Source organism: Hemibagrus wyckioides, linkage group LG10 (genome assembly GCF_019097595.1).
Source record: "Hemibagrus wyckioides isolate EC202008001 linkage group LG10, SWU_Hwy_1.0, whole genome shotgun sequence".
Classification (NCBI taxonomy): Eukaryota; Metazoa; Chordata; class Actinopteri; order Siluriformes; family Bagridae; genus Hemibagrus; species Hemibagrus wyckioides.
In genome coordinates, this window is record NC_080719.1 from 175,654 (window position 1) to 201,008 (window position 25,355).

Genomic DNA, 25,355 nt, shown 5'->3' on the forward strand with positions numbered 1-25,355 from the left:
ACTCCTGTCCAAATTCTTTTCAGAAATTGCTTCTCTGAAGACTACCTACTACAATCCTCATAAGCTCCACATCTCCTCATTACTTAAACCCCCAGAACCTCCTGCTCTGCCTTCTGACTTCACCTCCTTTTATGACAAAAAGATTGAATAAATCTGCCACACCCTCGCTTTACACCCAGGATTCTCCTACTCCTTCACTGGCACAATTTTTTGACCAAGCAACAGAAGAGATCTTGCGAGTCATCTTGACCCTTCAGTTTTACCACCTGCCCAATGGATCTAATCCCTTTCATAATCCTCCAAATCATCTTAAAGCCCTCCTGCCCTTCATCTCTACAATCATCAATGGCTCCATAACATCTGGTCATGTACCAACTACCTTCAAGAGAGCAGGTATTATTCCCATCCCGAGGAACTCTGCTCTGGATCTCTTAGACATCAGCAACTTCCAGTATCACTTTTCTTACTTTCTAAAAATCATTTAGTCTCTCTATTTCTCAACAACTGCCAAGATCCCAACCAGTCTGGCTTCAAAGCAGCACATTCCACACATACTGCCCTTTGTGCCCTGCCTCTGGGTGAAGTTTTATCTCCAATGCTATGCTGATGTCACTCTGAATTCTCCTTCCATTTCTCAGACACCACTGCTTCTACTTGGATCTCAGTGTTTGGAGGACATCTCAAGTTCAAGTTCAAGAAGCTTTATTATCATTTCAACCACATATATCTGACGCAGTACAGAGTGAAATGAAACAGCGTTTCTCCAGGACCTGGTGCTACAGAAACATACAACATAAAGATCAAACACAAGAACAACACAGAGCTAGGACAGGAGTTTGTCCAAGACACATAAAGTGTAAAGTGTGCAGCTAGGTGTAAACAGAGCAACGACAAGACAGTGCAAAGAAAAAAAATAAATAAATAAATACAAGAAAGACAACACAAAACACAGGACAGTTAGCGCTGAAAAACAAAGAAAAGAACATGTGTAATGGAATGTAAGTGAAATAAAACAAGATAAAATGAAATGAAATACAACAGCAGTGGTTGAGGTAGTGCAAATAGAAATAAACAAAAAAATATAACTATAGCATCAGATGACAGGATGAGGTAGTGCAATAAGTAATGAACAATATAAATTGTGTGTGTGTCCACACAGGTGAGAGAGAGAGTGTGTGTATATGTGTGTGAGAGAGACAGAGAGTTGTATACAGTTCAGTCCAGAGTGTGTGTGTGTGTGTGTGTGTGTGAGGGAGAGTGAGAGAGTTTTGTACAGTTCAGTCCTGGGTGTTGAGGAGCCTGATGGCTTGAGGAAAGAAACTGTTACACAGTCTGGTTGTGAGGCCCGAATGCTCCGGTACCTCTTTCCAGATGACAGGAGGGTGAAGAGTGTGTGTGAGGGGTGTGTGGGGTGTGTAAGAGTGTGTGTGAGGGGTGTGTGGGATCAGCCACAATGCTGTTAGCTTTGCGGATGCAGCGTGCGCTGTGAATGTCCGTGATAGAAGGAAGAGAGAGTCCGATGATCTTCTCAGCTGTCCTCACTATCCCCTGAAGGGTCTTGTGATCCGAGACGGTGCAGTTCCCAAACCAGGCAGTGATGCAGCTGCTCAGGACGCTCTCCATGGTCCCTCTGTAGAACACAGTCAGGATGGGGGGAGGGAGATGGGCTTTCCTCAGCCTCCTCAGGAAGTAGAGGCGCTGCTGGGCTTTCTTGGTGATGGAGCTGGTGTTGAGTGACCAGGTGAAGTTCTCCACCAGATGAACACCAAGGAATTTGGTGCTCTTGACGATCTCCACAGAGGATCCGTCGATGGACAGCGGAGAATGGTCACTCTGTGCTCTCCTGAAGTCAACAACCATCTCTTTAGTCTTGTCGACATTCAGAGACAGGTTGTTGGCTCTGCACCAGGCTGTTAGATGTTGCACCTCCTCTCTGTATGCTGACTCGTCGTTCTTGCTGATGAGACCCACCACGGTCGTTTCATCGGAGAACTTGATGATGTGGATCTGTGCATTGCTGCACAGTCGTGAGTCAGCAGAGTGACCAGCAGTGGACTGAGCACACAGCCCTGAGGAGCTCCAGTGTTCAGTGTGGTGGTGCTGGAAATGCTGTTCCCGATCCGGACTGACTGAGGTCTCCCAGTCAGGAAATCGAGGATCCAGTTGCAGAGAGAAGTGTTCAGGCCCAGCAGGCTCAGCTTCTCAATCAGCCGCTGAGGGATGATCGTGTTGAATGCTGAACTGAAGTCTATGAACAGCATTCGTACATATGTGTCTTTACAGTCCAGGTGTGTGAGGGCCAGATGGAGGGTTGTGGTGATGGCGTCGCTCCGTGGAGCGGCTAGGACGATATGCAAACTGCAAGGGGTCCAGTGAGGGTGGTACCAGTGACTTGATGTGCCTCATGACGAGCCTCTCAAAGCATTTCATCACGATTGGTGTGAGTGCGATGGGATGATAATCATTGAGGCAGGAAACTGTAGACTTCTTAGGCACAGGGACGATGGTCGTTGTCTTGAGGCATGTTGGGATGATGGAGCTGCTCAGTGAGATGTTGAAGATGTCAGTGAAGACATCTGCTAGCTGCTCTGCACACTCTCTGAGCACTCTGCCAGGAATGTTGTCTGGTCCAGTAGACTTCCGTGGGTTAACTCTGCATAGAGTTCTCTTCACGTCAGCCTTGGTAAGACAGAGCACTGGGTCATTAGGAGGAGGGATGGTCTTCCTCGCTGTTGTGTTGTTCTGTGACTCAAACCGAGTGTAGAAGTCATTCAGCGCGTCTGGAAGGGAGGCGTCACTGTCACAGGCAGGTGAAGTTGTCCTGTAGTTGGTGATCGCCTGGATGCCCTGCCACATGCGCCGGGAGTCTCCGCTGTCCTGGAAGTGGCCGTGGATTCTCTGGGCATGCGCGCGATTCGCCTCTCTGATGGCTCTGGACAGTTTGGCCCTTGCTGTTTTTAAGGACACCCTGTTCCATACTCTGAAGGCGGAGTCTCTTGACTTCAGGAGAGCATGCACTTTCACAGTCATCTACGGCTTCTGGTTGGAGCATATGGTGATGGACTTCACGGTCACGTCATCGATGCATTTCCCGATGTAGCCGGTCACTGATGCTGTGTATTCCTCCAAGTCAATAGAGTCGCTGTTGGTTGCAGCCTCCCTAAACATGTCCCAGTCAGTGCACTCGAAACAGTCCTGAAGAGCAGAGATAGCTCCTGCTGGCCAGGTTTTAACCTGTTTCAGAACCGGTTTAGAGCGGTCTGACGAGTGGTCTGTATGCTGGAATCAACATAACAGAGATGTGGTCTGAGTAGCCGAGGTGGGGGCGGGGCTCCGCACGATACGCGCCGGGAATGTTTGAATAAACAACATCCAGCGTGTTCGTCCCTCTCGTAGCAAAGTCCACATGCTGATGGAATTTAGGGAGCACTGTTCTGAGATTTGCATGATTGAAATCTCCGGCGATGATAAACAGTCCGTCGGGGTGAGCATTCTGCAGCTCGCTAATAGCTCCGTACAGCTCACACAGAGCCTCCTTAGCATTAGCGCTGGGTGGAATGTACACTCCGATAATGAAAGTGGTGGTGAATTCCCAAGGGGCAAATAAAAAGGTCTGCATCTAACAGTTACAAACTCTACTAGCAACGAGCAATAATTAGACACAAGCACAGAGTCCTTACACCATGCCGTGTTGATGTAAACACACACACTGCCACCGCGAGTCTTACCACACAGAGCTGCATTCCTGTCGGCACGAAACATGGTTAGCCCAGCTACAGTAGCTGAATGGCGTCATCTGGAACTCTGTCGCTGAGCCACGTCTCCATAAAAACAAAGACGCAGCAGTCTCTGAACTCACGCCGTGTAGTTCGCTGTAGTCAGATGTAGTTCAATTTATTGTCCAGTGAGCAGACGTTGGACAAGATGATGGAGGGGAGTGCCGGCTGGCTAGGGTTTGTTGTTATCCTAGCATGGACACCCGCCCGTTTTCCACGCTTCCGCTTCCTCCATTGTCTTTGGTGTCCATGCACTTTGAAATTCATGCTAAAACAAAAAGAAAGCACCATTTTGGTTCCGGAGTGGCCACTGTGTGCTACTGCTGTGCCGCCATCTTGGATCCTCAAGGATGTCGGCTGTAAATGAATCCAAGCAAAACTGAACTTGAATCCCAGCAGCACAGGTTAGGTGTATTCCGGGAGCCAGGGCGCCAGACAAGATAGTTTTCCATGTAGGAGCTAATGATATACGCCTTCGTCAGTCTGAGGTTACTAAGAGTAATGTTGTAGAGGTGTGTAAATTAGCGAAGGCGATGTCCGATGCTGTAGTATGCTCTGGCCCCATCCCAATGCGGCATGACAATGTAGCTTACAGCAGGTTATGGTCACTGAACTGCTGTATGTCCAGGTGGTGCTCCGAAAACAATGTGGGCTTCATAGATAATTGGAGCTCTTTTGAGGGCAAGGCTGGCCTGTAGGACGGGACGGTGTCCATCCCACTCGGGAGGGTGCTGCTCTCATTTCTTGCAGCATAGCACATAGTCTTAGAGCAGATCTAGTTAATCGGTGACAATCCAGGGCCAGGGCCAGGGAGCAGACAAGCAGGTTAATCCCACCGTCTGCTGGCTGCAAAGAGTCTTCACTCAGGGTTCATAACATTGAGACTGTGTCTGTTCCCCGAACCAAACGAAAATGTTTTAACAATCAGAAAATTTGTTTTAGTAACCTGACTAACATAAAACTAGATGATAGTGAATGCACAGCCTGCACCTTTGATCTGAAGCTAGGACTGTTAAATATAAGATCTCTGTCAACTAAAACACTTATAATTAATGAACTGATTACTGATCAGGAGTTCAGCGTTCTTTGTTTAACAGAAACATGGATTAAACAAAACGAGTACATAGCATTAAATGAAGCTTGTCCGCCTGGCTATAGCTATATACATCAACCGCGTCTAACAGGCAGGGGAGGAGGTGTCGCAGTTATTCATGATAATAAGCTAAGCGCCACACAAAAACCCAGACATCAGTTCAACACATTCGAAGTTCTTTATACTAACCTAACGTATGCAAGTACTAATAATAAGTTCACAGAGTCAATTCCACTAATTGTTATTTACAGACCCCCAGGGCCATACTCTGAATTCCTCAGTGAATTTGGAGATTTTACTTCAAACCTTGTTGTTTCTTTAGACAAAGCATTAATATTCGGAGACTTCAACATTCATTTTGATAAGCCAGAAGATCCTCTGAGAACAGCAGTTCCAGTGTCCATCTTAGATTCATTAGGTGTTAATCAAAATGTAATAGGACCCACTCATAATGGAGGTCATACTCTGGATCTCATTTTTACATTCGGATTAAATATAGAAAACAGAGTCACTCTTCCACAGTCGGAAGCTATCTCAGATCATGATCTAGTTTCATTTAGAATGTGTCTTAGTCACGAGATGCGCAACTTGCTGCATTACCGTATGAAGCGTATATTTACGTCTGCTACTGCAGAGAGATTTACCGATAGTCTCCCAGAATTATCACACATGATTGGTTCACCTTCTGACCCTACAGAACTTGACCAGGCGACTGATTACTTGGAGTCATTATTTGTTTATCATCATCATTTATCATTTATCATTTATCATTATTTGTCATTATATTTCATTATTAATATACTTCTAAAAGTAATTAATTCTTCTCTAAGCACTGGCTATGTGCCTAAATCTTTTAAGCTAGCAGTTATCAAACCCTTGATTAAAAAACCGGACCTCGACCCCTGTCAGCTGTCTAACTATAGACCGATATCAAACCTGCTCTTTATCTCCAAGATCCTAGAAAAGGCTGTAGCACAGCAGTTATGTTCAGACCTGCATAGAAATAACATTTATGAAATGTATCAGTCAGGATTTAGGCCTCATCATAGCACAGAGACAGCACTGGTTAAAGTGGTCAATGACCTGTTACTGGCTTCTGATCAGGGTTGTGTCTCCTTACTGGTGTTACTGGATCTTAGTGCAGCTTTTGACACCATTGACCACACTGTTCTACTTGATAGACTAGAACATGTTGTTGGTGTTAAAGGAACAGCCCTCTCCTGGCTCAGGTCTTATTTGACTGACCGTTATCAGCGTGTAGATCTAGATGGTGACTTCTCCATGCATACCAAGGTTATGTTCGGTGTTCCACAAGGTTCTGTCTTAGGCCCACTGCTTTTCTCCCTATATATGTTACCCCTTGGTGCAATTATTCGTAAACATGGTATTAACTTCCACTGTTATGCCGATGACACACAGCTATATGTTTCAGCTAAATCAGATGAGAGACACCAGCTTATTAAGATAGAAGAATGTGTAAAGGACATTAGACACTGGATGGTCACTAACTTCCTCCTGCTTAATTCGGACAAGACAGAGGTGCTAGTACTAGGACCACAGGCAGTTAGAAGTGAGCTTTCTGATTACAGAGTAATGGTGGATGGTCTTTTGGTTTCATCTTGTCCAGCAGTAGAAGATCTTGGTGTGATTATTGACTCTGGTCTTTCATTTGAAGCTCATGTAGATAATATCACTCGGGTAGCCTTCTTTCATCTCAGAAATATCGCTAAGATAAGAAATATGTTGTCGCTTCATGATACAGAAAAATTAGTTCATGCTTTTGTTAGCACTAGGTTGGATTATTGTAATGCCTTACTGTCTGGATGTTCCAGTAGGAGCAGGAACAAGCTCCAGTTAGTCCAGAATGCAGCAGCTAGAGTCCTAACTAGAACCAGAAGATATGAACACATCACTCCTATTTTAGCCACACTACATTGGCTCCCAGTCAGATTTCGCATTGATTATAAAATACTGTTACTAACCTGTAAAGCACTAAATGGTCTCGCGCCACAGTACCTGAGCGATCTTTTAGTCTTTTATGATCCGCCACGCCTACTCCGATCAAAGGGTGCTGGTTACTTGGTAGTACCTCAAGTAGCAAAGGCTACAGCAGGGGGCGGAGCTTTCTCTTTCAAAGCCCCAAAGTTATGGAACAGCCTTCCAATTAGTGTTGGGGATTCAGACACAGTCTCAATGTTTAAGTCTAGACTGAAGACACATTTGTTTAGTCGAGCTTTTAATGTATAGTTTTCTTAGGTAAAGGAGCAGATCTGGAAGGTTCATGGTCATAGAGTGTTTGGTGACTGGGATGTGTTGGATGCTGTCCTCTTACCACCCTCGCAAGTCGCTCAGGTTTGCTGACTGTGAAGTGGTCGGATGCTTTATGTCCCGGGAAGCCTTCATGTCTGTGACCTTCTGGCTCTCCCTTTTAGTTATGATGTCATAGCTAGTCTTGCCGGAGTCCCTGCCTGCACTTTACACATAATTCTACATTGTCTTTAAGCATCACATGATCAGAAACTTAATATCTTTCTCTTTCTCTCTCTACTTTCTCTGTGGAGCTATACACCCCACTCCTGAGCTCCCAGTGTTTGCCAGTTTCCAGTGTGACCACTGCCCTACCCCTGGTCAGAGTCTCGTCGCTTGATGGTGCCCCCTGATGCTGTGGATGGATCTGTGTGGACCAGGAGACAGCCATGGACAGAGACACTTGGGGACTTTCACACCATCACAGATCTGCCATTTCATCTGTCAGCTCGTGACAGCAAAGAATTAGTGTCTATAATGACCTTAGAAACTACACTGACCTAATAGTTCCTCATGGGTCATTGATTGCTGTTGTAGAAAGGACATTAATCAGTTACAGTTACATTATTTTCTGTTTAGTGTCACCCAAATGAGGATGGTTCCCTTCTGAGCCTGGTTCCTCTCAAGGTTTCTTCCTTTCCATCCCAGGGAGTTTTTCCTTGCCACCATTGCCACAGGCTTCTCATTAGGGAAAAATAGTCTAATTATAGAATTTAGTAATTTATTCTTATTTCTAGTTAATTAGTTATTTTTTTTATTTTTTATTTTTATTATTATTTTTCATTTTCCCCTCCCCTTTCTCTGTTTTCTTTTTTTGTAAAGCTGCTTTGAGACAATGTTCATTGTAAAAGGCGCTATACAAAATAAATTGAATTGAATTGAATTGAATTGAACTTCCGGCCATTTTTATCCAGAAAAGCCAATCAGGTGCTTGTTCTGTCTCTTGTCATTTTCAGGACTGGACTGTAATCCTCTACATCTGAGCACAATTCAACCTCTTCAGATGTTCCAGAATGCAGCTTGCATGACTTCAACCTTCTGAAGTTCCTCCACAAAAACCCACTGCTGTGCTCCTCCACTGGCTTCCAGTAGCGACATGCATCAGATTTAACACACTGATGCTCGTCTACAAATCTAAAAACAGACCAGCTCCCTCTTATCACTCCTCACACTGCATATTGTTCCCTCAGATCCTCCAGCTCTGCTCAACTGGTCCTCCATCTCCCAGGGTAATGCATGCATCAAAACTCTGGTCTGTTCTGGTGAAGAGGAGGTGGAATGGACTTCCCCTAGATATCTGAACATTTCAGTTAATGGCTGTCTAATAACGACAGGTGACGACCTATCTCTTCCTAAAATATTCAAACTCGCTCTTGTCTTGCTCAGAATAGTATGTATGCTCTTCAGACTGTGTTTCATCCCAACAGAGTTTTATACTGATGGCTGTGACCAAGTGAGCTTGTATTGATGTATTCAGTGATAGAAGCTTCAAAAGCACTTTTGTCACTCTTTTGCTCTGGATAAGGGCCAAATTCTGTAGAAGTAAATTTAAATGTAAATGACACAAACCACTAGCCTTAGCTTTAGTTCATTTCATGGTATACTTGTAGAATTTCAACTGTGGTGGTCACCTCAGGGCTCTCAGCTCAGGTTGATGGCATTAGAAGGTAAGACACTTTGAGGCAGTGTGCAGACCAGTGCGTGATCCTGCTTTGGCCAGAATATCTCAGGGTTGTGAGTATATTTCCATAGAAAACTAGGAATTGTGGGATATCTTGCGGGGTGGGTTACCAGAGGTGATGTATGTTCATGGTTGAGAGCACTAATGTGAAACATGACTCATACAATTTTTTAAGTGATGGATCCTCCACTGATCCAGAGTTTGAGTTTGCAGGGTGTTCAGAGGCAGGACATGATGATAAAGACATGGTCACTGAAATTACCAACAGCATCAGTTTGAGATCAAGGGTCAAGTCTTTGTAATGGAAGAAGTCTCTCGCTATTGTGCCTGTATGACATCAGGTGTGTGTATTTCCTCTCTGCATTTGGTTTAATCAAAGGACATTAAATTAAACATTTTTCAGCTACCAAACTGATAATGACAGGTTCCTTTGGGTTCTCCGGTTGTCTGTGCGTTTCCTCCTAAGAAAACACCAGTAGATGTTCTGTTTTCATTAAACTGTTATTTTATTGTGTGTGTGTGTGTGTTTCTGATTCTTTTAAATTAATTTATTTTAAATTGAATTATTTCTCAGTTTCTGTTTAAATATAATAATTTGTCAAATGTCCTTTCTTCTTCTTTTTTAAATAAATTGTCCATATCTAAATAACATCTCAACAGTGTTTGTGTGTTTTTAATTGCAACACTTATTCACACTTGTATTGTGTGTGTGTCAGTGGCAGGCAGTGCATTTCACACCTAGGCCTTCACTGATGTCCTTCCTGAATTAATCCACCTCAATACCATTATGACGCCACGGCAATAGATACTAATCAACCGTTAAATAACAAAGTAAAAAAGAAATTAGTCTACAGTATTTCACACCTCACAAGGAATAGTCCATTTTATTACGGTTACTTTTCTCAATAAAGACATTCTTGATGCCGTATGCAGCAAACTGCAATCTCCGGAGGACGCAGCATCCGAAATGAGACACAGTGAATATAGAAACACTGTATAACAGTGCGCTGTGTCACAGGCTCTTATAGCGAACATGAATAACATTACATTACATATAGCAAAAAAAACACAAATTAACACAATTCAGTCTCACAAGTTTCTTTTCACTGCAGCAAAAAAAAACCCCACAGCCCACCTCGGGGATCTGGAATGAAGGAAAACTGAAAACCCAGAAAAAAAGAAAACCCAAAAGCAGAAATGGTTCTTGAAAAATCTTACCAACTTTTTTGAAGAATCAAAAGGATTTTATTGAAAAGTCCGCCTTGAAAATACATTAGTAAGGATGTCCGCGTCCAAATCAATTTCTTCTCCTCTGTCAGCCATTGTGAGTTAAAATATATATATTTTATTTAGTTTGTGTGGTTCGCTGCCTCTGACTGCTCCAATTATCCAATCAAGGACGGGAAATTGCTGACGTAATCGTTTGCCTGCTTGATGGCCCCAGTGACGCCAACTCCAAATCTGATTGGTTAAGGTATTGGTGTTTCATTGCCACTTATTTTAAGCTCCGGGCGCCTGCACTATTGATTCTGAAGGCCTTAAGGCCGGGCAACACATGATGTCAGCCACTGTCTGAAATATGATTGGATAAATAATCTTATCATAAATATACACTACTGGAAGCAGCACAACCGAGAGAAAAGCTATGAAATGTAGAGAATAGACTATTGGGAATAATGTAATACACATTCATGGAAAATATATTAAGATGCAAGTCAGTGATTCAGATCACTGCTGTTTAGGCCAGCAGAGAAGGACTTACTGGCTCTGACGGTCCGCCACTGGTGTAATCTTTGTAAGTGTACTGACTGTGATAGTCACAACCTCTAGTGAACCTTGATATCTCACAGTGTTAATAAACTCATTCCTGTTGTGTTCAGAAGTCTCTTCTCTTTCTCTTTCATTAACTCTAAATTAAATGTCAGGGAATCAGTTCCATGTTCCCTGTTAACATCACAGCACAAAGAACCTGCCAGAGTTAATATTCAAACTAAAGCCTGAGTTTGACTTCATTCCCTCTGATTTAATCCAGCACTGTGTAGTAGACTTTTTATCTCTGCACCACAGAGTGTGAAATTCACTGAGTCTTATTAATGTCAGCGTAAACAATGGAGCTTTTTAGTATTCAGAGCTGTCACTTTCTTCAACCTGTAAAATACCCACAGCTTTTTCTACTTTCCCTTTTCCATCTTCAGCATGTCTGAAGTGTATCTGCTCCATGGATCTAATATCTCTCACTGACCTGGACTTATCAATGGTCTGACTCTGTGAAGTAAAGAGTGTGATTCCTCTGAGACCTGGTCAGAATGTTAAAGCTGGTCATCTCCTCACTCTGTCAAGCTTCCAGTTATCATCATCATCATCATCATCGTCATCATCATCATCCTGAAATGCAGCATGGAGAAGAATTCAAGACCATCTGAAGGAAATGAGATAAAAAAGAAATAAAGATAAGATTTATTCTACCTCAATATTATTTCTCTTTCAACCCTAATAAAGTCACAACACTCTATAATGTAATTATAAACTTCATAAAATATTAAGTGGAATTCTTCAAACCTACAGTACATATTGTATAATGTATGTATAGTATAGGAATCAAGTACAGTCAGGATTCTGAGAATAATATGCTCCAGTGAGCTGAACAGATAAACATCTCCCCCCTTCCTCAGTGGTACAGTCCATATTCTGAATGCATATAATTTTTCATATTTTTCCTCCCATGTGGTACAGTCTCTATATGTCTGATGTTTATTAATAAGATTTTACTTCTAGTGTGGCTACACAACTGAACAGTTGACCCTACCCCCTCTCCCACTCACCCCTGCCCTATAGGTACAGTCTCTTTTCTATATATTTAATCTATATGAATCAGTCCTTGTGTACTGTATAACCCCCTTCTCCTGCTCTGGTACATTCCTTTATTCTGAAATGGTCCTGTGGTGTATTGATCGTCCCTCGTTGCTTGTCCCCGCCCTCCTGCTGTAGTGGTACAGTCCGTGGTCTTTGATCCAGCCGGTGTGGCGCGTGCGCGTCGCTGCGCGGTGCTGTATCGGAAACACGCAGGAAAATAACCGGCTGTCAAATCGTTCAGGAGTGATCTCACTGAGAGTGAGACAGAGAGTGAGACAGAGAGTGAGACAGAGAGTGAGACAGAGTGAGACAGCGCGTTTCTGAGAGGATGATGGACGGAGTCGGCAGCAGTAAGAGCATGTCCTACAGCCGCTGGAGTTATGACAGGTAAGGCACTGCGTGGATGTGGCAGAAACGCGCATCACACACACACACACACACACACACACACACACAGGCGCTACCTCCGAACCATAACAAACCATGCTGTGTGTGAACCGATTTCAGCGCTTTGAGTTGAAGTTAAAGGTGTTATTAACGTTTATAATGTTCATATAAATACTGCCCTGAATGAGTTATTACGCCATAAAGATCACTTCCTGTCTCCTGATACAGAAACTACAAATAATACAGCTGAGGGATATTTCACCAGATCACTCGGTTTCTTTTTCGCTTTTTCATCATCTTAAAGAAAAGGAGGAAATTTTAGGGGTTCTGTTGAGAGAAACCCTGATCCTGTTAAAATTAGAAGGAAATCATACAGAGATCAGAAGGAAATCGAGTTATATCGAGAATATTCCTGGAGATGTGAATGAAGATGTATAAAATAAAACTATTTTCGGTAAACAAAAAATCAGCATAAGGTTTTCATTTACCTCTTACACATCTCTATTAATTATTTTTTCATTTATTACATATCTATTACTATTAATGTTTGTTTATTATTTGTATGAATATGACATTAACATGCCTCACACTTTCTGCTGAACTGCTGCTTCATCTTTCAGATTCACAGAAAAGCAAACAGCAGTGTAACTCTTTAATCTCTCAATAAATAATAATATAGAATATTAGACTATAAAAAGATAACTTATTTAAAACACTTGTATGAGTGTGGAGCCTCTCTGTCTTCAAGACAGTGTTGGTGGAGATGGTGTTTATTATGGAGATGGTGTTGATGGTGGAGATTGTGTTTATTGTGGAGATGGTGTTAATGGTGGAGATTGTGTTTATTATGGAGATGGTGTTGTTGATGGAGATGGTGGTGGAGATGGTGTTGATAGTGGAGATGGTGTTTATAGTAGAGATGGTGTTGATGGTGGAGATGGTGTTGTTGTTGGAGATGGTGTTTATTGTGGAGATGGTGTTGATGGAGATGGTGTTGTTGGTGGAGATGGTGTTTATTGTGGAGATGGTATTTATAATGGAGATGGTGTTGATGGTGGAGATGGTGTTTATTGTGGAGATGGTGTTAATGGTGGAGATGGTGTTTATTGTGGAGATGGTGTTGTTGGTGGAGATGGTGTTTATTGTGGAGATGGTGTTGTTGGTGGAGATGGTGTTGATGGAGATGGTGTTGTTGGTGGAGATGGTGTTTATTGTGGAGATGGTATTTATAATGGAGATGGTGTTGATGGTGGAGATGGTGTTGATGGTGGAGATGGTGTTTATTGTGGAAATGGTGTTTATAATGGAGATGATGTTTATTGTGGAGATGGTGTTGATGGTGGAGATGGTGTTTATTATGGAGATGGTGTTGATGGTGGAGATGGTGTTGATGGTGGAGATGGTGTTTATTGTGGAGATGGTGTTGTTGATGGAGATGCTGGTGGAGATGGTGTTGATAGTGGAGATGGTGTTTATAGTACAGATGATGTTGATGGTGGAGATGGTGTTGATGGTGGAGATGGTGTTTATTGTGGAGATGGTGTTAATGGTGGAGATGGTGTTTATTGTGGAGATGGTGTTGATGGTGGAGATGGTGTTTATTGTGGAGATGGTGTTTATTGTGGAGATGGAGTTGATGGCGGAGATGGTGTTTATTGTGGAGATGGTGTTAATGGTGGAGATGGTGTTTATTGTGGAGATGGTGTTGATGGTGGAGATGGTGTTTATTGTGGAGATGGTGTTGATGGTGGAGATGGTGTTTATTGTGGAGATGGTGTTGATGGTGGAGATGGTGTTTATTGTGGAGATGGTGTAGTTGATGGAGATGGTGTTGGTGGAGATTGTGTTTATAATGGAGATGGTGTTTATTATGGAGATGGTGTTGATGTTGGAGATAGTGTTGATGGTTAAGATGGTGTTTTTGGTGGAGATGGTGTTGATTATGGAGATGGTGTTGTTGGTGGAGATGGTGTTTATAGTAGAGATGGTGTTGATGGTGGAGATGGTGTTTATTGTGGAGATGGTGTTGATGGTGTTTATTGTGGAGATGATGTTGATGGTGGAGATGGTGTTTATAATGGAGATGGTGTTGATGGTGTTTATTGTGGAGATGGTGTTTATTGTGGAGATGGTGTTGATGGTGGAGATGGTGTTGATGGTGTTTATGGTGTTTATGGTGGTGATGGTGTTGATGGTGGAGATGGTGTTGTTGGTGGAGATGGTGTTTATTGTGGAGATGGTGTTGATAATGGAGATGGTGTTTATTGTGGAGATGGTGTTGATGGTGGAAATGGTGTTTATAATGGAGATGGTGTTGTTGATGGAGATGGTGTTGATGGTGGAGATGGTGTTGATTATGGAGATGGTGTTGTTGGTGGAGATGGTGTTGTTGGTGGAGATGGTGTTTATTGTGGAGATGGTGTTGATGGTGGAGATGGTGTTGATGGTTAAGATGGTGTTGTTGGTGGAGATGGTGTTGATGGTGTTGTTGGTGGAGATGGTGGTGGAGATGGTGTTTATAGTGGAGATGGTGTTGATGATGGAGATGGTGTTGTTGGTGGAGATGGTGTTTATTGTGGAGATGGGGTTGGTGGAAATGGTGTTTATAATGGAGATGATGTTTATTGTGGAGATGGTGTTTATTGTGGAGATGGTGTTGATGGTGGAGATGGTGTTGATGGTGGAAATGGTGTTTATTGTGGAGATGGTGTTGATGGTGGAGATGGTGTTTATTGTGGAGATGGTGTTGATGGTGGAGATGGTGTTTATTGTGGAGATGGTGTTTATGGTGGTGATGGTGTTGATGGTGGAGATGGTGTTGGTGGTGGAGATGGTGTTGTTGGTGGAGATGGTGTTTATAGTGGAGATGGTGTTGATGGAGATAGTGTTGTTGGTGGAGATGGTGTTTATTGTGGAGATGGTGTTTATAATGGAGATGGTGTTTATTGTGGAGATGGTGTTGTTGATGGAGATGGTGTTGTTGGTGGAGATGGTGTTTATTGTGGAGATGGTGTTGATGGTGGAGATGGTGTTTATTGTGGAGATGGTGTTTATGGTGGTGATGGTGTTGATGGTGGAGATGGTGTTGTTGGTGGAGATGGTGGTGGAGATGGTGTTGATGATGGAGATGGTGTTGTTGGTGGAGATGGTGTTTATAGTGGAGATGGTGTTGATGGAGATGGTGTTGTTGGTGGAGATGGTGTTTATTGTGGAGATGGTGTTTATAATGGAGATGGTGTTTATTGTGGAGATGGTGTTGTTGATGGAGATGGTGTTGTTGGTGGAGATGGTGTTGTTGGTGGAGATGTTGTTTATTGTGGAGATGGTGTTGATGGTGGAGATGGTGTTTATTGTGGAGATGGTGTTGATGGTGGAGATGGTGTTGATGGTGGAGATGGTGTTTATTGTGGAGATGGTGTTGATGGTGGAGATGGTGTTGATGGTGGAGATGGTGTTTATTGTGGAGATGGTGTTGATGGTGGAGATGGTGTTGATGGTTAAGATGGTGTTGTTGGTGGAGATGGTGTTGATGGTGTTGTTGGTGGAGATGGTGGTGGAGATGGTGTTTATAGTGGAGATGGTGTTGATGGTGGAGATGGTGTTTATTGTGGAGATGGTGTTGATGGTGGAGATGGTGTTTATTGTGGAGATGGTGTTTATTGTGGAGATGGTGTTGATGGTGGAGATGGTGTTTATTGTGGAGATGGTGTTTATGGTGGTGATGGTGTTGATGGTGGAGATGGTGTTGTTGGTGGAGATGGTGGTGGAGATGGTGTTGATGATGGAGATGGTGTTGTTGGTGGAGATGGTGTTTATAGTGGAGATGGTGTTGATGGAGATGGTGTTGTTGGTGGAGATGGTGTTTATTGTGGAGATGGTGTTGATGGTGGAGATGGTGTTTATTGTGGAGATGGTGTTGTTGATGGAGATGGTGTTGATGGTGGAGATGGTGTTGTTGGTGGAGATGTTGTTTATTGTGGAGATGGTGTTGATGGTGGAGATGGTGTTTATTGTGGAGATGGTGTTGTTGGTGGAGATGGTGTTTATTGTGGAGATGGTGTTTATTGTGGAGATGGTGTTGATGGTGGAGATGGTGTTGATGGTGGAGATGGTGTTGTTGGTGGAGATGGTGTTTATTGTGGAGATGGTGTTGTTGGTGGAGATGGTGTTTATTGTGGAGATGGTGTTTATTGTGGAGATGGTGTTGATGGTGGAGATGGTGTTGATGGTGGAGATGGTGTTGTTGGTGGAGATGGTGTTTATATTGGCATTTTATATAATGCTAACTGCTAACTGGTTGAAAGCCTGAAACACTTTATAGTCAGAAATTTCAGTTAAGATGCAGCCGTTCTGACACCTGATCAATCGTTCAGCCATAAAAAATATTAGAAAGAGATGTTTGGACAGCTCAGACTTTATGATGATTACACACTGGAAACAGTGTGAGATCCTGCATCACACTGACCCTCAGGTGGAGCACTGTAAAACTCACACCACTGACCCTCATCTGGAGCACTGACCCTCTGCCTTTACAAATCGCTCTGTGTCTGAAGATGCTGTGATGGAACCTGGATGAAGGTCCTGCAGATATAACTCAAACCATGAAGAATGGATGAATTTAATCTCAAATCAAGAAGCCATGATATACTGCTAGACCTTCACACTGACCTGAAGGACTGAAACCCTGCACACACACAAACCTGCTTCAATGCACTGATGGCAAAGTGTGCTGGAAGATCAACAATAATTCATGCTTTAAAAAGAAAAACACAGAGTACATGGAATTGCTGATCACTTTCATCTACAGGAATGGCAGAATGCAGGAATCCCAAAACCCTCAAACCCAAACTCTATCCTAGAAAACCTCTGAAGGTCAGGATATTGTGTTCCACAATTTTCCACTATCTTATTTCATTGATGCAAACAGGAATTGCAGGAAGAAGAACATGAAACTAGCAGAGGAATAAAAGAGAAAGCAGCACAGTGGATGATGGTGAAAAATAAAGTTACATTAATGAAAAAGAATAAAGAGGGTGACTGGGCAGAGTGCTGGTGCAGAGTGCTGGAGTCTCCTCACAGCTCCGGGTTCAATCCTGAGCCCAGGTTACTGTGCTGAGTTTCACACCCTCTCTGTGTGTTCATTCCTCATGGTTCTCCGGTTGATTCCCACATCTCAGAAGCATGCTAGGATTAATTGCCCCTAGGTATGAATGAGTGTGTGTAATGCCCAGAGATGTACTGGTATCCATTTACATTTATCCAGACTTACATTTTATCTCTTTTTATATAACTAAGCTATTTAGGGTTGAGGGCCTTGCTCAGGGGCCCGGCAGTGGCAGTTTGGTGGACATGGGAATCTAACAGACAACCTTCAGATCAGTAGTCCAACACTTTACCTACTATTCTACTACATCCCTGCAATCCCAGCTCATCCCTGGTATCCCATCCAATGTGTATTCCCATCTCATGTCCAGTGTTCGGTCAGAATGATGACAACAAAATGGTCATTAAGGAAGATGAATTCAGTTTGAAGATAAATTGATGGAATTCCTCATTTTGCCACAAATTGTTGCATGAACAGTTAAAGTATTAGCAGAGGTTCTTTATTTCTTCTTGGTTATAGTAATCATTCCTAACCCTGCTCTCATTCAAAGAATCATCTACTTAACAGTGCTTCCTGAGTAATCAGGTGTGTTACAGCAGGGAAACAACACAAACACTCCAGGCCCAGGGCTGGAACCTGTGCTTTAAACACTAAACCATTTTATGCCTGATTTTGGGCCTGGTTTGCCCCCTCGAATGATTGTGGGGGTGTGGCCTGATTCAAGGTTTTTCACAACTGATTATTTGTCTAATTAATCCTCAAATGTGTGAAAAACACTTATTTTACTGCTCCTGATTGAGTCGGAGTCTCCCTGATCTCCAACCATAATTATATCAAATGTTTAAGAATCCTGATCCGAGAGACTCCGGCAGAATTCCCATAACTTCCACTGAGAGTGAGCAGCCTGGGAAGCCTCACCATGTTGTGTACTTTTACAGCTCACAAACACGGCAGTTTGACACTTGTGTGATTGAACATGAAATCGTCGCTACACACGGCAGGTGTGTGGTCTCCTGGTCTGATTGAATCATCTAGTGTATGCGTTTAAAGGATTTATAATGTTTAAAATCAGTTGAAACTGTCCTTATGTCTGTGGTCTCCCATGTTTTTAAAATCTGTGAAGATCTGAAATGGTCGTGTGTGTAGCCAGCCTTTAGAGAGGCATTTGACCTTATCAGTATCAGTCTAACAAACTGACTGAATAAGAATGTATTTCTATAGAAACATTATCCAGTGTGTGTCCTGTATGTCCTGTATGTCCAGTGTGTGTCCTGTATGTCTGGTGTGTGTCCTGTATGTCCTGTGTGTGTCCTTTATGTCCAGTGTGTGTCCTGTATGTCCTGTGTGTGTCTGTCTGCCAGGTGTGTGTCCTGTATGTGTCCTGTATGTCCAGTGTGTGTCCTGTATGTCCTGTGTGTGTCTGTCTGCCAGGTGTGTGTCCTGTATGTGTCCTGTATGTCCAGTGTGTGTCCTGTATGTCCAGTGTGTGTCCTGTATGTCCTGTGTGTGTTGTTATGAATCATGATTATGTCTGGAGCCTTAATTCTTCTCTGTGTTCAGAATAAACCCAGTGTTTCTAGTCATGTCCAAACAAATCCACATCATATACCAGTATGATGTTCACTTCTTTTCTCTAAAGTGTGGCTCTTCAATCTTATTCTCAAAAACACTAGTGAGGCTGCAGGTCCTGATTCCAGCTAAGTAGGAGCCACTTCATCACTGATTAGAGACCAGGATGAACTGATTAAACAAGTGGAATCAGGTGTGACTCCTGCTCAGTCAGAATAAAACCCTGCAGCAGAAGAACAAAGAGACTGAAAAGACCGGAGAGCTTTAAAAGCAAATCACGTATCTGTTAATTATCTGTATATTGTACAGTAAGTACAATGTTAGCATGCTAATGAGTTTTATCTGAAGCTGAGGATCTGAGATCAGGGTCAAAAACTGAGAACTTTATTTTGTAATCACTGAGAGAGAGAGAGAGAGAGAGAGAGAGAGAGAGAGAGAGACAGAGAGAGACAGAGAGGGAAAGAGAGAGGGAGAAAATTAGAGAAATTATTAGCCTCTTCTCTTTTCTTCAGTCTGTGTCTCCTGCATCTTGTTGGTTTTTTTAAAGGTTTGTGGTGGTCAGTTTTGTGCAGCAGAGAGATCAGGTATGAAGGTAACTGGATGTTTCTGTGCTGAAGCTGTAGTCCTCACACTGTAGACACACGCTTTTTATTCCTGCTGTGAAGTTCACTGAATGGCCTACACACTTTAACAATTAAATCTTATTTTAACTGTAAAAATAATAGACAATAATGGATGGTTTGGTGTTGTTGATGTTCCAGTGGGTCTGCAGAAGCAAATATGTGTCATAATGAGAAGCCAGTCTGCTCTAATTACACAAATACATAAAGGGATGTCTCCTTTAGTTAAATAATTCAGTATCTGAAAAAACTTCAGTTCTACAACCTGTGTACACCTCCACCATCCTCCATTAAACTCCAGGAACAGTAATCCATCACGCTAAACACACACCCCTGAGCACTTCTCCTGAAACAGAACCAGATCTACAAACAAAGACAGTCTATAATACAAGGCTGTGTACCGCATTAGAGATGTGAGAAGTGAGGCATGAATACATTTTCACTCAGGAACAATAAGGAACATATTCTTCTTATTAGCATGGACTGTGGAGAACATCTTGGCCTTGGAGCATGAAGCCTGTATCAAGTTATTTTATCTGTCTGTTTAAAAACAAATACAAATGTTCCTGTTAATCTGTACTCACTGTTCAAGAGCACTGAATACTCTAGAGTGTGTATCTAGTGTATTAGTGTAGTGTATTAGTGTATTAGTGTAGTGTGTATTGTAATTGTGTAGTGTATTAGTGTAGTGTATTAGTGGATTAGTGTAGTGCGTATTGTATTAATGTAGTGTGTATTGCATTAGTGTAGTGTGTAGTGTAGTGTATTAGTGGATTAGTGTAGTGTGTATTGTATTAATGTAGTGTGTATTGCATTAGTGTAGTGTGTAGTGTAGTGTATTAGTGGATTAGTGTAGTGTGTATTGTATTAGTGTAGTGTATTAGTGGATTAGTGTAGTGTGTATTGTATTTGTGTCGTGTATTAGTGTAGTGTGTATTGTATTTGTGTAGTGTGTATTGTATTTGTGTAGTGTATTAGTGTATTAGTGTAGTGTGTATTGTAATTGTGTAGTGTATTAGTGGATTAGTGTAGTGGATTAGTGTAGTGTGTATTGTATTAATGTAGTGTGTATTGCATTAGTGTAGTGTGTAGTGTATTAGTGTAGTGTATTAGTGGATTAGTGTAGTGTGTATTGTATTTGTGTAGTGTATTAGTGTAGTGTATTAGTGTATTAGTGTAGTGTGTATTGTATTTGTGTAGTGTATTAGTGTATTAGTGTAGTGTGTATTGTATTTGTGTAGTGTATGAGTGTAGTGTATTAATGGATTAGTGTAGTGTATTAGTGTAGTGTGTATTGTATTTGTGTAGTGTGTAGTGTAGTGTATTAGTGGATTAGTGTAGTGTGTATTGTATTAGTGTAGTGTATTAGTGGATTAGTGTAGTGTGTATTGTATTTGTGTAGTGTATTAGTGTATTAGTGTAGTGTGTATTGTATTTGTGTAGTGTATTAGTGGATTAGTGTAGTGGATTAGTGTAGTGTGTATTGTATTAATGTAGTGTGTATTGCATTAGTGTAGTGTGTAGTGTATTAGTGTAGTGTATTAGTGTATTAGTGTAGTGTGTATTGTATTTGTGTAGTGTATTAGTGTATTAGTGTAGTGTGTATTGTATTTGTGTAGTGTATGAGTGTAGTGTATTAGTGGATTAGTGTAGTGTATTAGTGGATTAGTGTAGTGTGTATTGTATTTGTGTAGTGTATTAGTGTAGTGTGTATTGTATTTGTGTAGTGTATTAGTGGATTAGTGTAGTGTATTAGTGTAGTGTGTATTGTATTTGTGTAGTGTATTAGTGTATTAGTGTAGTGTGTATTGTATTTGTGTAGTGTATTAGTGTAGTGTATTAGTGGATTAGTGTAGTGTATTAGTGGATTAGTGTAGTGTGTATTGTATTTGTGTAGTGTGTATTGCATTAGTGTAGTGTATTAGTGTATTAGTGGATTAGTGTAGTGTATTAGTGTAGTGTGTATTGTATTTGTGTAGTGTATTAGTGTATTAGTGTAGTGTGTATTGTATTTGTGTAGTGTATTAGTGTATTAGTGTAGTGTGTATTGTATTTGTGTAGTGTATTAGTGTAGTGTATTAGTGGATTAGTGTAGTGTATTAGTGGATTAGTGTAGTGTGTATTGTATTTGTGTAGTGTATTAGTGTAGTGTATTAGTGGATTAGTGTAGTGTATTAGTGGATTAGTGTAGTGTGTATTGTATTTGTGTAGTGTGTATTGCATTAGTGTAGTGTATTAGTGTATTAGTGTAGTGGATTAGTGGATTAGTGTAGTGTGTATTGTATTTGTGTAGTGTATTAGTGTAGTGTATTAGTGGATTAGTGTAGTGTATTAGTGGATTAGTGTAGTGTGTATTGTATTTGTGTAGTGTATTAGTGTAGTGTATTAGTGGATTAGTGTAGTGTGTATTGTATTTGTGTAGTGTATTAGTGTAGTGTATTAGTGGATTAGTGTAGTGTGTATTGTATTTGTGTAGTGTGTATTGCATTAGTGTAGTGTATTAGTGTATTAGTGTAGTGGATTAGTGGATTAGTGTAGTGTGTATTGTATTTGTGTAGTGTATTAGTGTAGTGTATTAGTGGATTAGTGTAGTGTGTATTGTATTTGTGTAGTGTATTAGTGTAGTGTATTAGTGGATTAGTGTAGTGTATTAGTGGATTAGTGTAGTGTGTATTGTATTTGTGTAGTGTATTAGTGTAGTGTGTAGTGTATTAGTGTAGTGTGTATTGTAATTGTGTAGTGTATTAGTGTAGTGTATTAGTGGATTAGTGTAGTGGATTAGTGTAGTGTGTATTGTATTAATGTAGTGTGTATTGCATTAGTGTAGTGTGTAGTGTATTAGTGTAGTGTATTAGTGTATTAGTGTAGTGTGTATTGTATTTGTGTAGTGTATTAGTGTATTAGTGTAGTGTGTATTGTATTAATGTAGTGTGTATTGCATTAGTGTAGTGTGTAGTGTATTAGTGTAGTGTATTAGTGGATTAGTGTAGTGTGTATTGTATTTGTGTAGTGTATTAGTGTATTAGTGTAGTGTGTATTGTATTTGTGTAGTGTATTAGTGTAGTGTATTAGTGGATTAGTGTAGTGTATTAGTGTAGTGTGTATTGTATTTGTGTAGTGTATTAGTGTAGTGTGTATTGTATTTGTGTAGTGTATTAGTGGATTAGTGTAGTGTATTAGTGTAGTGTGTATTGTATTTGTGTAGTGTATTAGTGGATTAGTGTAGTGTGTATTGTATTTGTGTAGTGTATTAGTGTAGTGTATTAGTGGATTAGTGTAGTGTATTAGTGTAGTGTGTATTGTATTTGTGTAGTGTATTAGTGTAGTGTGTATTGTATTTGTGTAGTGTATTAGTGGATTAGTGTAGTGTATTAGTGTAGTGTGTATTGTATTTGTGTAGTGTATTAGTGTAGTGTGTATTGTATTTGTGTAGTGTATTAGTGTATTAGTGTAGTGTGTATTGTATTTGTGTAGTGTATTAGTGTAGTGTATTAGTGGATTAGTGTAGTGTATTAGTGGATTAGTGTAGTGTGTATTGTATTTGTGTAGTGTGTATTGCATTAGTGTAGTGTATTAGTGTATTAGTGTAGTGGATTAGTGGATTAGTGTAGTGTGTATTGTATTTGTGTAGTGTATTAGTGTAGTGTATTAGTGGATTAGTGTAGTGTGTATTGTATTTGTGTAGTGTATTAGTGTAGTGTATTAGTGGATTAGTGTAGTGTGTATTGTATTTGTGTAGTGTATTAGTGTAGTGTATTAGTGGATTAGTGTAGTGTGTATTGTATTTGTGTAGTGTATTACTGTAGTGTATTAGTGGATTAGTGTAGTGTGTATTGTATTTGTGTAGTGTATTAGTGTAGTGTGTAGTGTATTAGTGTAGTGTGTATTGTAATTGTGTAGTGTATTAGTGTAGTGTATTAGTGGATTAGTGTAGTGGATTAGTGTAGTGTGTATTGTATTAATGTAGTGTGTATTGCATTAGTGTAGTGTGTAGTGTATTAGTGTAGTGTATTAGTGGATTAGTGTAGTGTGTATTGTATTTGTGTAGTGGATTAGTGTAGTGTGTATTGTATTTGTGTAGTGTATTAGTGTAGTGTATTAGTGTAGTGTGTATTGTATTTGTGTAGTGTATTAGTGTAGTGTGTATTGTATTTGTGTAGTGTATTAGTGTATTAGTGTAGTGTGTATTGTATTAGTGTAGTGTATTAGTGTATTAGTGTAGTGTGTATTGTATTTGTGTAGTGTATTAGTGTAGTGTGTATTGTATTTGTGTAGTGTATTAGTGTAGTGTGTATTGTATTTGTGTAGTGTATTAGTGTATTAGTGTAGTGTATTAGTGTATTAGTGTAGTGTGTATTGTATTTGTGTAGTGTATTAGTGTAGTGTGTATTGTATTTGTGTAGTGTATTAGTGTAGTGTGTATTGTATTTGTGTAGTGTATTAGTGTATTAGTGTAGTGTATTAGTGTATTAGTGTAGTGTGTATTGTATTGGTGTAGTGTATTAGTGTATTAGTGTAGTGTGTATTGTATTTGTGTAGTGTATTAGTGTAGTGTGTATTGTATTTGTGTAGTGTATTAGTGTAGTGTGTATTGTATTTGTGTAGTGTATTAGTGTATTAGTGTAGTGGATTAGTGTAGTGTGTATTGTATTAATGTAGTGTGTATTGCATTAGTGTAGTGTGTAGTGTATTAGTGTAGTGTATTAGTGGATTAGTGTAGTGTGTATTGTATTTGTGTAGTGGATTAGTGTAGTGTGTATTGTATTTGTGTAGTGTATTAGTGTAGTGTATTAGTGTAGTGTGTATTGTATTTGTGTAGTGTATTAGTGTAGTGTATTAGTGTATTAGTGTATTAGTGTAGTGTGTATTGTATTTGTGTAGTGTATTAGTGTAGTGTGTATTGTATTTGTGTAGTGTATTAGTGTAGTGTGTATTGTATTTGTGTAGTGTATTAGTGTAGTGTGTATTGTATTTGTGTAGTGTATTAGTGTAGTGTGTATTGTATTTGTGTAGTGTATTAGTGTAGTGTATTAGTGTATTAGTGTAGTGTGTATTGTATTAGTGTAGTGTATTAGTGTATTAGTGTAGTGTGTATTGTATTTGTGTAGTGTATTAGTGTAGTGTGTATTGTATTTGTGTAGTGTATTAGTGTATTAGTGTAGTGGATTAGTGTAGTGTGTATTGTATTAATGTAGTGTGTATTGCATTAGTGTAGTGTGTAGTGTATTAGTGTAGTGTATTAGTGGATTAGTGTAGTGTGTATTGTATTAGTGTAGTGTATTAGTGTATTAGTGTAGTGTGTATTGTATTTGTGTAGTGTATTAGTGTAGTGTGTATTGTATTTGTGTAGTGTATTAGTGTAGTGTGTATTGTATTTGTGTAGTGTATTAGTGTAGTGTGTATTGTATTTGTGTAGTGTATTAGTGTATTAGTGTAGTGTATTAGTGTATTAGTGTAGTGTGTATTGTATTAGTGTAGTGTATTAGTGTATTAGTGTAGTGTGTATTGTATTTGTGTAGTGTATTAGTGTAGTGTGTATTGTATTTGTGTAGTGTATTAGTGTAGTGTATTAGTGTATTAGTGTATTAGTGTAGTGTGTATTGTATTTGTGTAGTGTATTAGTGTAGTGTGTATTGTATTTGTGTAGTGTATTAGTGTAGTGTGTATTGTATTTGTGTAGTGTATTAGTGTAGTGTATTAGTGTATTAGTGTATTAGTGTAGTGTGTATTGTATTAGTGTATTAGTGTAGTGTATTAGTGTATTAGTGTATTAGTGTAGTGTGTATTGTATTAGTGTAGTGTATTAGTGTATTAGTGTAGTGTGTATTGTATTTGTGTAGTGTATTAGTGTAGTGTGTATTGTATTTGTGTAGTGTATTAGTGTAGTGTATTAGTGTATTAGTGTATTAGTGTAGTGTGTATTGTATTTGTGTAGTGTATTAGTGTAGTGTGTATTGTATTTGTG

At 40.3% G+C, this 25,355-nt stretch overlaps 1 protein-coding gene across 3 annotated transcripts in view; it reads left to right on the top strand.

The window, feature by feature from the left end:
• The first annotated feature begins 11,860 nt into the window (after nucleotides 1–11,860).
• tub (TUB bipartite transcription factor) overlaps nucleotides 11,861–25,355 on the top strand; it is an 89,634-nt gene continuing 76,139 nt past the window's right edge. Inside the window, exon 1 of one of the 3 annotated variants that reach the window (XM_058401383.1) lies at nucleotides 11,861–12,097. In XM_058401383.1, the coding sequence (XP_058257366.1) occupies nucleotides 12,039–12,097 (59 nt within the window). In that variant the 5' untranslated portion in view covers nucleotides 11,861–12,038. The remainder of the gene's footprint in view (nucleotides 12,098–25,355) is intronic. The other 2 variants (XM_058401381.1, XM_058401385.1) reach the window with 2 other exon arrangements.